An 18488-nucleotide genomic window follows, 5' to 3' on the forward strand; every position below is an offset into this window, starting at 1 on the left:
GCTTATGTGAAGTTTCGTTTTGTTTCTATGTGTGGCACCCATTTTATCTTGAGCCTTCTTATGAACTCCAGGTGCTCTTTTGTTGTTATTATTTATATAATCTTACAGCAATTTGATTAATTTTTCCTGACACCTCCTCTTTTTAAAATATATTTCTTTCATGGTCATTAGCTTAAATTCTGTCTTCTAAATATGACTTTCTGTCCTTGCCTTCATTCAGTCAGTTGTGTATATATTCAGTGCCATTTTCAGTCTCCTGGATATCTGTTTGAAAGTTTTCCATGGGTTCCATTTCTTTTCTTGTTGGAAATTTATGGCTTCCATTATTTTCCTTAGCTCTTCTGTTTTCCCTCTGTGTCTAGTCTAGAATCATTGAGTAACACATTGTTTTGATTGCCAGTTCTTTTATCTGAGATAATTGTCTTGATAGCCTCATTTATCTGATTCTTTTTTTAAATTCTGTACATATCATTCCAGAAAATAGAAGGTATTGACTTTTGATTTCCTCTACCTCACTGTCCCCTGGACTTGTCATTTGTGGGTTGGAATTCTGGTTTGCATTTGGCTTATGCATCTTGTAGTTTTCTATTTTAAATTTTAATTTGTTTTCTGGGTTGATGCTTGTCTGTTGCTTTATGGTAGATAGCTTTACGGTTAGTATTAAGGCTTCTCAGAACCATGTTGTAAGTTTATTTGATTCTTCATCTTTGTGTCACTCTGAAGATACTTCCTGCCCAATTTAGTGTAGAAGAGAAATTGCTATCTATTTGATTCAGCATGCAGTCCTTTTATAGTAGAATCTTAAGATGATTATGATCCCAAGCAATCACAGTATTGTAATAAAAGGATTACAATAGGTGTGACATCGTTACTGAGATCATGTTCTCAGTCTTCGGATGAGACTATTGCTTGGAATTGAATTTTATTTCCTTATATGTAATGTTAATCTGTGTACTTATGAACAACACGATAATTTAATGCTTCAGAATCTTTGAACAGGCCTAAGGAGTTAATTATTTAACACTTACAACAGCCAGATTAAGATTAGATTTAAGAGCAGGAGCACTGAAAGTGATTGGTGGCCACACACTTTAATTATGTAAAAGATTTAACTTCACAAGCCAATACATTTAAGGATAAGTCTAGTAAATGATGATACTAAAAAAAAATACCTGAGATCTACACAAGAGTTAAAAGAGACACAAGCAGCAGAAAACAAAACATGAAGAATTTAAATAATTTAGCAGAATCAGATCTTGAGAATTTGTGTAGATGGAAAAAATATGGAAGTAAAACCAAGATTAACAACTCAAAAAGCATACACTCATCTGCAATAGCATTGTTGTTTGTAGTTATAGACAGCAAAATTTGATTTATTTATTGCAATTATTATATTAAAATGTATTTTAAGGTAAAAAGATTTTATTTTCATTCAGATTTTGGCAATGAATACCGAAGGTGGAGTTTAATTATGTAAACTGCAATACATGGTAGCCACTACAGGCAGTTGATATTTTTAGAATATCTATTTCCCCTAACATTTTTCCTACTCTTTAAACCTGTCAAAGTGTTGTTCTCAGATCTTATGAGAATAACATAGCACTTAGGAAGAAAGATGCAGCCCAGCAGCCCTGCACTGGAGGCCAAGATAGAGAAGACCTCCATGGCCACCATCACCTTCCCCTTGCTGCTGTGGTACACGGGGAGGAAGGTGACCCACACACTGCAGAACACCAGCATGCTGAACGTCAGAAACTTGGCTTCATTGAATGTGTCAGGCAGGTTCTTGGCCAGGAAAGCCACAGTGAAGCTGAGCAGGGCCAAGGAGCCCAGGTATCCCAGGACACAGTAGAAGGCAGTGAGGGAGCCCTTGTTGCACACGATGATGATGTGGCCATGCTCAGAGTGTGCATCCGTGTCAATGTAGGGTGGATTTGTCCCCATCCAGAAGCCACAGATAGTGAGTTGGATAAGGGTGCAGATGGGGATGATGTAGTTTGGTGCCCCTGATACCAGCAAATGCCTCATTCTTCTTCCTGGACCAGTGACTTTAAAGGCCAGAACCACAGTAATGGTCTTGGCCAAGACAGAGGAAACAGCCACAGTGAACACGAGTCCGAATGTCATTTGTTGGAGGATGCAGGTGCCTGTGTTGGGACGGCCAATGAAGAGCAAGGAACAGAGGAAGCACAGGAGGAGGGAGATGAGCAGGGTGTAGCTGAGAGTCCTGTTATTGGCCTTGACTATGGGAGTGTCTCGGTGCTTCACAAAGATTGCCAAAATCACAGCTGTGATTAGAGAGAAACTCAGAGCTATTTGTGTCAGGGCCATTCCTAGGGGATCCTCAAAGGACAGGAAGTCCAAAATCTTGGGGAGACAATGATCTCTGTTTCTGTTTGAGTATTCATGCTTTGGGCACTGTGTGCATTGCTCTGCATCTGGGGAAAAAGCAAAGATTCAGTAATATTTTTCAGAAATTCTTCATTTTTATGAAGTCAATGAAATGTGCATCCTAAACAGTTTACAAGAATTGATTTTTTTGTGTGATGAAAAGAACAGCTACATTGAAGAAAAAGACACATTATGGTATCCATTGCTGATTCCATATTCTCTTGCTGTAAAATCCAATAATGATTTTATTCTTTGTCCAGAGTAGTTTTACTCTGTTATATATTGTTTAATTTCATCATACATGAAGACATGGAAAGCTATTCAGAGGAAAAAAAGAGGCATTATGTCAGCAATTGTTGATTTTCCTATTGTCTGGTTTTGAATTACTATAATGTCTTCATCACTCTGTTCTGATCTTTTCAATACTATTTTGTTTTGTATGAATTCATTATGTGTGAAGATATGAACAACTACTTAGAAGGAAATAAGAAACATTATGGTAACCACTGTAAATCTCCTGGTGTATTGCTTTAAAATCTGTGTCACATTATTTTCTTCTGATCTACTTTGTTCTGTTTTGTTATGTTTAGTTTTATCCTCTTTGAAATAAAAAAGTACATTAAATAAGAAAGAAACTCAACTCTTCAATTTCACTATAAATATATAGTGATTAATATATACCAGATTGCATTTCTACATGCCTGACTCAGGAATAATTTATCTAATTAAATTTCACTTCAAATGCACTCAAGTGGCATGTCCACCAGATTCAGCAGGATGAGATAGTTGGCTGCATCATCCTGAGACTCTGTGATGTCACTATGATGGTGAGGTCCTCTCCATCCTTCTATTGATTATCTCTGTATTTCTCAGGATAAGCTTTTTATTGGCACAGAATTCACCCAAGACAGTATATTTTGAAGATTTCCCTATTTCTCCTCAAATGGTGAAATGTATAGTCCTCATACAACTTGAGATTTATGATTGCTCTATTGCTATCCAGCTATCTTCTGTCAAAGCTATCATCCTGTCTGATTGGACAATTGTTCCTTGACCTTTTATTTTATCATTTGTGATTTTATTCTTGTAAGTAATATTTTTTCAGCAATCATATGTAAATGTTCTCACATACATACTCTATAACCTAAGTTTATGATTATCTATAGCATTGCCTGTTTCTATTTTGTCTTTGTCTTCATACATTTGTAATTCTCTGTGACTTTTTCATTAATTTTGCATATAAATATTGAAAAAGTGAAAATATTTTCAATTTGAATGCAATTGTATTAAAGGTTTATAACTCTTTGGGTAGCAATTTGTATTTTAATACTATTACTTAAGAACAGTTTATTTTTAAAAGTCTCCAATATTTAAAATTTAAAATCTCCAAAGTTTAAAACTGAAAGTGAGTTTTATGTTCATTTGCACTATATATACCATATGATGTAACTAACAGTTCTCACACTAATGACGGATACGTAACACTGTGTGCAGATTTCATGACAAGGCATACAATGTAATACAATGATTCTAAAATAGGTTTTCCACTTTATCCATTCAAGTGAGCAACAAGTCCTTAAAATGAATGTTATTAGGCACTGTAGACATATACTTACAAAGATCAAAAATTTATGTACTTGAAATTTGTTATAGAAAAGTTTTAGATTTGAGACATCAAAGCATCCACAGGAAGCTTTGAGAAATACACACATTTTGTTTCATAGATTACCTTAATCCAGGTTCACTGTAAGATTTCATAGTGACCCTGTCTCACTCACCATTGGATATAACCTCAGATGACCATGGGAATTAGTGCATCAGTTGACCACCATAGAATCAAAATCACCAAACAAAAGTGCGTACCTGGTGACTATGACTATTAAAAGGGTACATTGAAGGAATGAATTAGTAGGCGAGTGGCAAACAGTGCTTCACTCTTACCCCATTAGCAAAAAGCTCAGCTTCACATTAGTGAGAAGTTGTGAGAGGGAGCAGTTACCACAGTGTCATTGTAGATTTGCTACCTGTCTGATTGGATATGTGTCTCTCTGGGCAGAAAATGCAGGTAAAGCAGCAGACAGGTCTTCCTTCCTGAGGAATCTTGCTGAATCCTGGACCACAACTCTGGCTACACACTGATTGAGGAGTCTAAGGGGAAGAAAGAAGCACTGGTTATGATTTTTCACAATATGAGCAGATGAAATATGATGTACATATTTCCAGATTAATAAAACAGAAAGATATTTGGTTTTCATTAGGAATTGATCACAAACATTTTTCCCACCATCTGTCATGTTTATATGACCTAGTTATCAAATTCCAGATCAAAACAGTTATCTTTCTTTTGTTTATGAAACTATTTGACAAACATTTCCAGGGCCCTTGGTCACTTTATTAGATCACAAGCAACACACCCATGGCATTTTGCTTTCTGATTTATCTACTTCCCTATATTTTTAGAGGCACGTTTCCACGCAGTAAGTTAAAAGTCCTTGTACTCCGCCTGAGGGGATTTTTACCAGGCCATTGTACTTGGTTGGACATAGGGCTATGTTCTAGGAAACACAGTGCAATGAGATGATAATTTGGCTAACCACAAAGTAACTAATGGGAAAAACAATAAACAAACCAACAAAACAGTGCCAACATAAAATACTGAAACAAGTGAGCCTCTTATGGAGTTTATTGCACTAATGGGCTTCATAATCAAGAGGATGCCATGCTCTAACAATGAACAACACAACTAGTATGCAAAGCATGATTGTTATATTAATCTGAAAATTTGTGTGAGACGGTCCAAGTTTGGGAAGATAAAATGATATTCTGTCAGTTCATTTGGATGCTAAGAAGAACAAAATTTTGAGGTCAAAGATTCTTAACACTGACAAAAGAGAATGATGATAACATGTAGAAAACATTAATCATATGTTAATATCTGACTTAATTAGTGTGAGTCAAAGCATAAAAATGACTCTTGCTGTGTATAACTGAAAGATGTTGAGTTATTTAGAGGTATATGATTGGTAAACATCTAGCCATATTTTTACTGCTATCTGTATTTATCACTCAACTGTACCACAAATAAATATATCCAAACTAAAATAAAGTATCTTCCACAAACTTGCTGATTCATCAGAAGTTAGCTCAGAAGATGTGGTATAGAGACAAGACGTGAAGGTGACATTAGTGCTTAGTAGAAGACATTACAGTCTGATTCTGTAACTGTTTCTAAGTATGTCTCTGTGTGTATTACATTGAAATGGATTCATACCTCTGTGAAACCAACAGGCCATTCTATCAACTCATCGTTGATCACCAAGCTTTGGCCATGTGGTCTCTTAAAGAAAAACTTCCCTACGTTAACCAGCACCCTAAGGCCACCTGGAAAATTCAGTGTGTTCTGGATGTCATACTGTGCCACATGTTGTCTTTCCTCATCCAAGGATTTGGAGTATCCAGCACTGTTTGTAAATTCCATTTTCTTCAGGTGGGGATGAAGCTGCAGGAGAGGCATCAGGCAGGGAATGAGGAGTGCATACAGATTAAATATATGTTAAACAGTTTTGTCAAAACTAAATGCACATGTGTAATTGTTGACATTCTTTTCTGCTTGGGTGGTGACTGTCCCATGAGTCTAAGTGGGAACCCTGATCCCCATGCATGATTGAAGTAGTAAAGAAACAGCATTGCAAAGATTTTAGAAGATTGCCTCCAGAGTGGCAGTTAAATGATCTCTTTTCCAACCCAGACTCATAGTCTGATTTTAGACCAATTCGATGCTAACCCTCAAACACTGATAAGGATTAAACATGGATGCATTGGTTTAATGCATTCCACAAATAGCACCATGAATGTGCAGAGATGCCCATGCTTGTGTAAATATACTCACTGACCATGTGTGCTTTTCATATCTGACTTATACCTGCATAAAACTTAAGAAAATGCACACCATGAATTATTTTTTCTTTTGTTTGAAATGATTTTTTTTCATAAAGTGAGAGTATCCTGAAATATCTGGGTTTATTTTAGTGTTATGTAGTCCAGTATATATAGTTTGTGACATTGTATTGTGGAAAAAAATTCACCTCTGATTCTTTTAACAAGTCTTACTTATGCTCTGTATGTGAACACAAACACTAAATGATCCACCATTTTCCTTCAGGATACACCATGCCAAATATCAACTTTCTTAAAATCAAGGACTTAAGTTCAGTGTTGTACTGAGTTATTATTGTTGGTACTGAAATGAATATTATGTATTTTTGTTTCTGTAGTACTTTTATTTAATGATTCAAATTCTGATTATTGTGCTTGCCTATACATATAAGGGAAGACTTCATTAATATACCCCATGCTGGGATTCCATTACTTCAAGGTTAAAATTTAAACATATTTGTGTTTGACTGGTAACAGGATGCAATATATATATATATATATATATATATATATATATATATATATATATATCATGGCATCACATGTAAAAATGAAACCAAAGTCCCTGTCCAAATATAATGACTAGCAATATTGATGAGCAATACATTTCGCAGGATCATTTTACAATATTTTGTAGAGGTCTTTTCATTTTTATTCAAACTGCAAAAAAGAGGATTTGGGCTATAAAATATACAACAATCTGAATGAAATAGACACAATTATTGTGACCATGTTTTTCTGTTTTGGATTTTTGTCAAGGAGTGTTATAGATCTGACCAGTTATTCAACATGTATTTTCATCATGAGTTCTATTTAGGTACTTAGCATCACTTTATACTACTTTGGAAAGTTATGGTATAATATATAATTAAATAGTTTGGGATCCCAACACTCAGCCACAAAGGTCTGCCAGTGCAGGAAATAATTACAGATATATACATGTCCAGAGAAAAAGGCCACTAATGCATTTGCCTAACTCTGCTGACCTAGGTATGAAAACCTCCTTATGGTACATCACATTAAAATACCTTCAGACACCATCAGGTCATCAGTAACTGTTCTTCTTCTGAAGTAGGTTTACCTGCCAAGGAAGAAGACCAGGCTCCTCTGCATCTTCAGAAGAACCAAATTCTGCTTTCTCCAAAAGCACTTTATGCAGCACATGGGCCAATGCATACACAGCATTGTAGATGAAATAGCTGGAATCAGACAATGTCATGAGGTCAATGTTTCCAGGCATAAACTCTAAGGATGTATTCGGTGGGCAAACTCCAATTCTCCCACATTGTGAACCAGGAAGTGAGCAATCAAAATATTTGAGCCATAATTTGCTGAAAAAAAAGTCTTCAGGGTATTGGGAAGGCTTGATTGTTTGGAGGAATTGTCGGAAACCAGGAACTTCCCCCTTGTGAGGAGAAAATGAGAAACTTCCATGAAAGGAATGTAGCATGTGGTCTGTCTCATACACAACAATGTCCCACTTTGCAGTCATGATCCACACCTTTCCTGTTGTCAAAAAGAATTCTGCTGCAATATCCACATTGATGAGGCTCGCGACTTCCCCATACAGGATATGCACATTGGCAGATGAAACTCTGATCTTGCTCATGAAAGTGATGTCACTTGATGCATACATTATCTTAGTGACAGGGAGCTTTTCTGTCAAGGCCACACAGATACCTTTCTTTAGTATCTCTGCTTTAAGGTCCCCCAGGAAGTGCTCACCTTTCACATCATTAGATACAAAGATGGCCACCCATGTCCAGCCAAAATGCAGCAATAATGAGATCATTGCATGCACTAGAGTCCTGTCATTGAGGGCCATCTGATAGACCGATGGATATTGGTGCTTGTCATTGAGAATGGGATCAAAAGGTCCATATGTGACCTGGAAAAACAAACAAAAATATCATGACTCTGGAATTTACTGAGATTGGTGTTTGCAAACATTGCATGTGGGGGGTTCAGTGTTCTCTCCAAGGTGGGGCTACTAAATAGACTACTAATTGGTAAAGAGAGAGAGCTGTGTAGAGATTACTCAGTCCTCAGGTTCTGAACATAATACTGTGCTTACTGTTGCACAGCAGTTGGGAATTATCACATTTATGTCTTATTTTATGAAACAATTGTTAAGATCTACATGTACTTTTCACATCTGGCACATGAGTCAGGATGGCATAAACATTGGCTATAGCATTAAGATAGAGTATCTGCCTACTGCTCTCCCTTCTGCCTTCAGCTGTAAAGTTACCTGTCAGCAACCAATAGTGCATATACTCTCTGATAAAGAAACAAATCTTCAATGTGCTAATCTCGGAATGTTTTCACATTATTATAGCACTAAAACCTAGCTTTTATTAAGTAATATGAACACTATTCCTGGATAACTGCATAAACAGTATTTCGTTTTTTCCAATACAATGCTCCTGTTCTTCAGTTATGCCACAAAGCTGATGTTTGTGATGTAAATTCCTTCTGGAAACAACGCACAACACAGACTACAGGAAGCAGAAATTTCTGTGTGACATTTCCAAGTAGGTGGATTTAAGGTAGGACTTAGAAAAGTGAATATCTGAATCTTAATAGCATTGTGAGGGGTTCAGCTATAAATTGGGTTCTCTAAAACTTAAGCCTACAGTGTCAAAGAAGTCACATGTCCTGCTGTTTCTTGTCCCACATGGGACAGTTACTGACCTCTAGAGACTCCTGAGACTGTTATATTCTGTGATGGACGTGCATCACAACACCAACTGTGAGCTGCCAGCAGTCAGTGTAAAGGAAAATGAGAAGTCATTGCTCTGGAGCAGGACAAAAATATGGATTGAGGCCCATAGTAACCACAACTCCACTCTCTCTCTCTTTTTGTAATCTTGATTATCTATAAACCCAAGGATATTCCTTTATCACTTAACCTTTTACAGGGTGTCTATGCTTAGTGTCTATATTTCCCTTTTACCAGAAGTGCTCCTACTGGAGATACTGGAAAAATTATTGCCCAAATTCATGGTCCACTTGCCTGGGGGAATTTGTAGAGTTCCAAAATTGTTCCAGTCTCCGCTGAAAATGCTGCTGAGGTTCCTGCAATGACAGCAGCAAATTTTCTGTGTGTCTGGCAGTTGTAGTTAGGGAGGGCAATCTGTTCCACAAAGCCAAAGCAGAGTGCTCCACAAGGCAAAGTGGTCACTGGCAATGGCATTGTAGACATGGAAACCCAAAGTCACATTGGGGAGCAGCTGGGAGTCCTTGTTGATCTCCTCGATGGCAAAGTAAAAAGCAAGTACATACTGGTAATTCTTCCAAAACAAGCTGTTCAATTAGAAATTGTATCAGTTCCACTAATTATAACCAGAAAATGGTAAAACATAGTATTATCCAATTTTGTGCAAGCAGAGAGAGTTGATGTCCAAAAAGACAAGTATACTAGGACACTGTAAGGTTATTGCTCACAAGAGTACCTGCTATATGAGTGAAACTTGAACAAATTGCACAACATGAAATAATCCAGAAGGAAAATATCAGAAATCATATGGACTCATTCATAGGATATATTTTGAATAGACAAATCAATAGTATTGCAATTTAGACAAGTACCTTCCAGGAACTGAAGGAGTAACGGGGACAAGCTATGGGTGAGTAGGTGGTAGTGAAAAATATGCTGGCTTCCTATGACTGTTAACAAGAAATATCATCAGCTTTGTCACTGAACATATATTTTTGTCCACTGATTTTATTTCACTTACATTGATCAAGGAAATGCGCAGAGTTTATTTAAAAATATTGGAGAGTTAGGTATCAGAAGTACAAAAATTAATTACACCTAACATATTCAATATTGCTTAAATCTGTGTTGGCATACCTAGGTAAAGTAACACGTAATAGACCTGCAAAATATAACAGAAATGTTCATTAGTCACAGGAAATTATGATTGAGCTATAGTCCATATGACTACAGCACCATTTACAGAATAAAGTTGAGAGTTTGTGCTCATATTAGGACTTTCAGAAGTATAGAAATAGACATTTTTTCTGTTTTATAACCATGAAAAATTTGGTTGGCTCTTTGGAAAACAATAAGAGTGTTCAGAATACCTCTGAGTGGATATCACAATGTGGAGAGCAAAATGGGGCTTCCATTTGTGTAAAATGCGATGGTAGCCTTAATCTGTCCCCGTGAGCTCTTGGGCACACAGGTTTCCTGAAGGTTATCTGTGATTAAGATTTTCTCTTTTCTATCATCAATTACTGCATTCCTAACTGTGGAACATGAGAAGAATCAGTGAAGTCATCTATCCATAGATTTCACATGGATGAAGTAATGGACAGAAAATAGTCCATTTTATGCTTTTGGTAAAGATATAAAAATAGAAAAAAGGGAAATTCAAAATTAACAATAGAGGGGGGGAAATGACAGAAAATTGTCCTTACAATGCCAGAAAACTAGAATTTTACTGCACAAGTTGGCAGACCAGTATCATTTATATCTAGTGCACACTTATTACTGAAATGATAATTATTAAATGATGTTGAGAGAAAATGCTAAGGATAGAGACAGCCATGGAACCAAACTACATACAGCTTGACTCCCTTATGATATGAACATACTGATATGTGGAACACTTTTAAGGTACAATTAACTCTTACACCAGCAAGTCATGTTCAAAGAACATGCTAACCTGCCATTGAATCCCTATTTAAATTAATTCAGCAACTTAGTTATCACAGGCATATACCGTACAGTAGAATAAGCCTCCAATTAATGAATTTCTGCTTTTCTTTATGGAGTAGAGCAATAAGCTCCTCTAATTGATGGTTTCATTTTCTTCTAATAAATCTAAGATCAGAAGAAATACCACCTTAAGTCTGATAAGATTCAATTATGGACATTTTGTGGGACACGTTCAGCTTTGGCTGTGGATCTCAGCTCTGGTGGGCTTCACTGTGAGATATACTTTTAAAATGTCCCTTTCCAAAGTGGACACATAGAGTGAGACACTTGGGTTCATTATTAATGTCAGACCAGCGCTCAGTTTGCAGATGCCTAAGGCTATCACTCCATGAGATGTCTCAGAAGGGGATGATGAAGCAGCAGGTACTTCATTTATTTTAAGTACTTGATAATGCTTAATAATGAGCATGCATGTGATGGTTTGTGCATAAAAATGAGGAATTCTATCATCTATGTTTCATGGAGAGGAGAGAAGAAGAAAAGTGAAACATGGCCAAATGTTCAAGAAGCAAGATAATCTCAGAAATCATCAGTATGGCTTCCAGCCATGTCTTTACATTTCAAAAAGTAGTTCTTAAGGCATACCAACTCAAGCATTAAACAAATCCAAGTACATCCAATCACTCATAACCATATTTAATACACATACAAACACACACACACACATACACACACACACACTCACACACACAAACACACAGTGTGAAACTTACCTACTGGCTCTCATATAAGTTTTTGGTGTGGATAGAAATGACAGACGGGATATATCAGGATCTTGGTTCATGTAGTAGAGGGGGAAAAATCCACCAAGCACCAAGTCTCCATCTCTGCGGACACTTGGACGCAGATAGGCTAAACACCATGAAACTTCTCTCCATGAAGCATGTAAAGTTTTCAAGAGTGGAAAGAGGAAAATGAAGAAGAACATGTTCAGCTCCCCCAAAGTAGAGAAAAAGATTTTTTGGGGGGTCTCTGTTGAATAAATGGAGCTGGATCCTGGCTGTGGAATCAGCCTTTGGAAATGAGAATCAAATTCTGTGTAAGGCACTGAGAAGTCCCAAAATCATTAGATGCCTTTACAAAGTGGAACATTTGCCAAACCAGCTTGCTAGACAGCAGCACAGCTAAACAGACAGTGATGGATCAGCAACATAGCCATTGAGGCCACATATCACCCTTGGTGACATTATGATCAGATCATTGCTGGCTCTCTCTTTTCAGTGCTTCTGTCACCTCCTGAAGGATCTCTGGGGATCTCCCAGGCCTTGGGCTCTGCACCTGCCACCCCACAATTTGGTGAAATAATATTTAAAAATTTGTTTATGTATCCTTCTTGGGCTTTATTATCTCATCTGGGTCCACCAAGATTTCCATACCGCATCCTGAGACAGTGCCTGGGTATTTTTGTGTATGCAGCCTGTAAGAGCATGTTCTGAGGAATGTGGCATACTTTGATAGATGGTTTGATATTGGGAAAACATCTAGTGGCCAAATCCCATATGACATCTTAAGAAGAAAGTGCACAACTGAAGTTCAGCACTGATGACCAGTTGTGCAACCCCCCAGATCCACCTAAGGGATTTAGTTTAGTCTCTGTCTCCTGCCTGCATTGCACTCCTGGAAGAAATGGACCTCAGGATTTACAACAACATAAGCTGCTTGACACAAAAACAGCTGCCCTGACACATCATAGAGTACTAAAACTATCTCTGAGCCTGATAACTTATACTCTGCCCACTTTTAATTCACACCATTAAATTGTTTACTGAGCCATAACTAAGAATAACTTTACTTGTCATCCAGAAATTAAGTCCTGTTTTCTTAATTAATCAATTAGTTATATTGGTAACAAAAGTCGAACTCCAAACCTTTCCCTTGCCAGGCAATCACTGAGCCACTGAGCTGTATCCCTGGCTTCTTTTTTATTCTTGTGTTTCACTACTCTTCATATAAACTTTTCTGATAGATTTTGCTGTCTGCTCATTTATAGTTTATTGTTGAGAAGTAGAAATTGAATATATTTATATAATCCAACTGGATATTTTGTGGTTTGTGTATATTGTGAAATTGTAATATCAAACCATACAACTCTTAAATTAGTTTGTGGTAAAAAGAAACAAAACGCAACATTTTATTGTCCTCTATATGAAGAACGATGTACAATAAAACTACTAAATTATTCCTCCTATCTGAATGAAGCTTTGTCTCCTTTCTCAAAATCTTTCCAAATACTTTCATTTCCCAGTTTACTTTCTGTGAGTTTGTCTTTTTAACCTTAGCTTTAAAGAGATCTATAGTGTTTTTCTTTCCATGCCTCCCTTATTTCATCCAACATATACCACTTTTATCCGTGTTGCTGAAAATGATAGAATTGTTCTCTTCTAAAGAGATTGTAGTGTTTTATTGGAAATATATGCACTTTGTTCTGCATTCACTTATGAGTAGATGCTCTGTTTTGCTTCATTTTGCTTGGGTAATTCTGCAAAGGAAATGACAGAGAAAATACATCCTTAAATTCATTTGTATTCTCTGCATATACACTCAGGAGTGGGACTACTAAATTAAAAATATTTGTAGTTTATACTTTTGGAGGAGCCTCTAAACTATTGAATTGTCTGTTAATTTACATTCATTGACCTTAATATTACAAAACCAAAGTCATTTTATTGGAAGAATGGGTAGAATGGAGCGCGATGTGCTTAAATCAAATAAACCAATCTCAACAGGTTAAAAATGGCGTGCTTCCTCTAAAGCTATAAACGCAAGGTAAAATAAGTACAAATGAATACAAACACCAAGGAACAGGAACAAAAAAAACTAAATGGCAGACTTCTTCATGGAAAGGGGAATGTAGAGAACAAGGAAATGGAAGAGAGCCAAAGAGCACTTGGGGGAGAATGAGAGAGGAGTTAATGAGGAAAAAAATAACTAAACTACCTTACACAAGGTCAGTAAAAGACTATCACCACCTTCTGTTTTCTGTCCTCCAAATGTGCACTAATAAATGCTTGAAATGTAGTAAATTTGCTTGCTATACAGTGACTAGGGCACACTTGTACAATGCCTTTTTTACCATTTTGTTTTGTTGGTTTGTAGAAACTTTGGCCTCCAAAATTTCTTATACTTATAATCCCAAAGCACTGATGTGATTTAATATTGTCTCCCCACATATGGACATTCCCACATAATTTATCAAGAAATATATATAACAAACATTCTTTGCATGCTGTTTATGTTGTTCATTATTAGAGTGAAGTGACCACTTGATTATGAAGCCCAGAAATGTTGTAAATTCAAATGGCTATTCATGGAGTTCTTTCAATATTGCTATGTTGGCATTATTTATTGATTTGTTCATTGTTTTTCTCAGTAGCTACTGTCCGAGTTGAGCCAAATTATAACCTCATTGCATTCTGTGTTCCAGAACATAAATAAATGTCCAACCAAGTTCAATGGCCTGGTAAAAGTCATGTCAGGAGGTCTCTTAACAGATACTGCATCAAAATACGCCTCTAAAGGCATGGAGATAAATCAGAAAACAAAACAGTATGGGAATGTTACACGTGACATAACATAATCATCTTGAAACCTGGTAGTGTTTGAAAAATTGTTTCCAAAACAATAGAAAGATAAACACTTTGATCCCAAATTTGATATAGGTCATATAAACATGGTCGGCTGTGGCAAAAGATGGCATACTATCATGTCCTAATAAAAGTCAAATATCTATCTGTCTTTTTAATCTGGAAATACATACATCATATTTCATCTGCTCAAATGTGCAAAATTATAACCAGTGCTTCTCTCGTCCTCTTAGACCCCTCGTTCACTTGTAGTCAGAGCTGTGGTCCAGGATTCAGAAAAATTCCTCAAGAAGGAAGGCCTATCTGCTACTTTATTTGTGTTTTCTGCCCAAAGAGACATGTTTTCAATCAGACAAGTAGCAAATGTAGAATGACACTGTGATAATTGTTCCCTCTAATAACTTCCCAGTAATGGGAAGCTAGGCATATTTCCAATGGGATCAGAGTGGAGCACTGGTTTCCACTCGTCTACTAATTCATCCCTTCAGTGTACCCATTTTATAGTCACAGCACCCGGGACATACTTTTTTTCTGGTGGTGCTGATTCTGTGATGCTCAACTGAAGCACTGATTGCCATGGTCATCCTAGTTTATATCCAATGGTGAGTGAGACAGGGTGAATATGTAATCTTACAGTGAACCTGGATTAAGGTAACCTGTGAAACAAAACATGTGTAATTCTCAAAGCTTCTTGTGGATGATTTGCTGTTTCAAAACAAATACTTTTTCATAACAAATTTCAAGTACAAAATTTTTGCTATTTTCATATATTTTTGCAATACGTAATGATAACATTCATTTTAGGAATGGCATACTCACAAGAATTGGTAAAATAGAAAAATGGTTATAGAATTTTTGCATTATATTGTATCCGATGTCATGAATTGTGATACATTATTATGTATTCTTCTATAGTGTAAAGACTCTCTGTTACATCAAATGATGTATATAGTGCAAAGTTTACTTTCAGTTTTACATTTTGAAGATTATAGATTTTTTAAATTGGAGATATTTTTAAAAACACACTGTTCTTCAGTAACAGGATTAAAATACAAATTACTACCAAAAGTGCTATAAACCTGTAAAACAATTGCATTCAAAATGAAAATATTTTCATTTTTTCAATACTTGGTAAAAAAAATTGGATAAAACATTATTGATAAATACAAATGCAGAGAGACAAAAAGAAAATAAGAAAAGCTATAGATAATTATAAACTTAGGTTGTAGAGTATGTATGCAACAATATTTAAATTTCAGTGTTTAAGGGACATTAATCACAAGAATCACTACACAAAAGTTAAAATATATTGTGAGGAAACATTCAACTTTTATCAGTACTACACAATTCTCCATTTGAGGAGAAATGAGGGAAACCTTTGAAACAGATTGCCTTGAGTAAACTTTGTGCCACTACAAAGCTATTCCTGAGGAAGACTGAGGAAAGTCAAGAGAAAGATGGAGAGGAGCTCACAATCCTAGTGACATCACGGAGTCCCAGGATGACCTGGCCTCCAATCCCATTCTGTTAAATCTGGTGGACATGCCACTTGAATGCATTTGATATGACATTTAGTTAGATGAATTATGTCTGAGCCAGGCAAGCAGAAATCTGCTACACCACAATACTGCATGCTAAGCAGTATGTATACATAATGATATTGAAAGAGCAGTGAGTTTCATCAATTTAGTAAAAATGAAAACTTCCTGAAAAAGAAACATTGAATCTTTGCTTTTTCGCCAAATGCAGAGCAATGCACACAGTGCCCAAAGCTGAGTATCCAAACAGAAAAAGACATCGCTATCTCCCCAAGATTGTGGGTTTCCTATCCTTTGAGGATGCCCTAGAGTTGGCTCTGACTTACATAGCTCTGTGTTTCTCGGTACTCACAGCTGTGATTATGGCAATCTTTGTGGAGCACCAGGACATTGCCATAGTCAAGATCAATAATACGACTCTCAGCTACACCCTGCTCATCTCCCTCCTCTTGTGCTTCCTCTGCTCCTTGCTCTTCTTTGGCGATCCCAACACAGCCACTAGCATCCTCTAACAAATGACATTCGGACTTGTGTTCAGTGTGGCTATTTCCTCTGTCTTGGCCCAGACCATTCCTGTGGTTCTAGCCTTTAAAATCACTGCTCCAGGCAGAATGATGATGCAGTCGCTGGTATCAGAACCAAACTACATTAACCCCATTTACTATCTGATCCAACTCACTCTCTGTGACACCTGGATAGGGACAAATCTACCCTAAAGTGACACAAATGCCCACTCTAAACATGACCCCATCATCATCGTGTGTATCGAGGGCTCACTCACTGCCTTGTATTGTGTCCTGGCATACCTGTGCTCCCTAGTCCTGCTTTCCTGGCCAGGAACCTGCCTGACATCTTCAATGAAGCCAACTTCCTAAATTTCAACATTTTCTGTAGTGTGTGGGTCAACCCATGTGGTTCCTCCCCATGTACCACAGCAGCAAAGGGAAGGTGATGGTGGCCATGGAGGTCTTCTCCATTTTGGCCTCCAGTTTGGGGCTGCATCTTTGTTGCTAAATGCTATGTTATTCTCATGAGATATAAGAATAACTCTTTAGGGGCTGGAGGTTTAGCTCAGCGGCATAAGCGCCTGCCTGGCAAGCAGGCAGTTGTGAGTTCAATCCCCAGTACCGATAAAAAGACAAAAAAAAAAAAAAAGAATAACTCTTTGGCAGGTCTGAGGAACAGAAGAAAGTTTAGGGGAAACAGACATTCTAAATATACCAACATTTAGTCTCTACCATCTATTTTAACATTTCAGACTTAAACACTACCTCCATTATTCATTCCAAAAGTTTCAACGAAAATAATTTTCACCTTAAAATACAGCCTTGTTTTTAGTATAATCATTTCACTTAGCATAACAAATTGTACTGCCTAAAATTACAAATCACAGTGCTAATACAGACAAATGAATGTTTTTCGAGTTGTTATCACTGAATTAATTTTCATCTTTTTTATTTATACATATTTTCAATATCTGTACTTTGCTAAGTTACTTGAATCATATTTTGTTTTCTGCTCTTGTATCTCTTTTATCTCCAGTGTGAATGTCAGATTTGTTATTTTAATGTTTATTTAAAGAAAGAAAGAAGAAACAAAATATAAAAAGGTAGAATAATATAGAATTTAAAAAATATTAACACTAATAAATAGCTAGTTGATACAGTACATACTGTCATTTTATAAATAGTTGTTCAAGTTACAAAATGAGACCATAAAAATTGGATAGACACTCAAACATTAACAGTACAAATCATTCTGTTCAATAATCTAATAAAAATTTAAAGATATGGTCATCTATCTTAAACACTTATACATACAGTTATATCCTTTATAACACTTTCTATCCCTTTAATTTTTACAATATCAATTATACATTTTGGATCTTATTACTCTTTCAGTTCTTATTATTTTTTTCATTACATAGACAGTGAGTCTTGTTTATTTAACTGATGAGGATACTCTCAATTTGCCTCCATTTATCTACAAAGGGCTTAAGATCACCCTTTTTTATAGTTGATTAATAGTCTGTTTTATAAAAAATACCACATTTTTTCATCCACTCTGCAGTTGATGTGCATTTTGGATGTTTAGGAGATTTAGCTATTATGAATTATGTTGCTATAAACATGGGTGTACATATATTATTGTGACATGACCTTTTCAGTTTTTCTGGGATAATATCCAGTAGGAGAAGAGCTGGACTGAATGGAACTTCCATTCCTAGTTTATTGGGGATTCTCCATGCTGATTTTCACAGTAGCTGCACCTCATCAGTCTACATTCTCATCAACAGTGGTGAAGTGTTCCTTT

General features: G+C 36.4%; 1 protein-coding gene and 1 pseudogene across 1 annotated transcript in view; both read right to left on the minus strand.

Moving 5' to 3' along the window:
• Positions 1–1497: 1497 nt before the first annotated feature.
• Positions 1498–11981, minus strand: LOC100733119 (vomeronasal type-2 receptor 116-like; annotated as a pseudogene).
• Positions 11982–16480: 4499 nt separating this feature from the next.
• Positions 16481–18488, minus strand: part of LOC100732831 (vomeronasal type-2 receptor 116-like) — a 39341-nt gene continuing 37333 nt past the window's right edge. Inside the window, exon 7 of the mRNA XM_063229122.1 lies at positions 16481–16683. Within this exon, the coding sequence (XP_063085192.1) occupies positions 16481–16683 (203 nt within the window). The remainder of the gene's footprint in view (positions 16684–18488) is intronic.

Source organism: Cavia porcellus, unplaced genomic scaffold (assembly GCF_034190915.1).
Source record: "Cavia porcellus strain 051 isolate PalLab524CR breed Dunkin Hartley unplaced genomic scaffold, mCavPor4.1 scaffold_17, whole genome shotgun sequence".
NCBI classification, from domain to species: domain Eukaryota; kingdom Metazoa; phylum Chordata; class Mammalia; order Rodentia; family Caviidae; genus Cavia; species Cavia porcellus.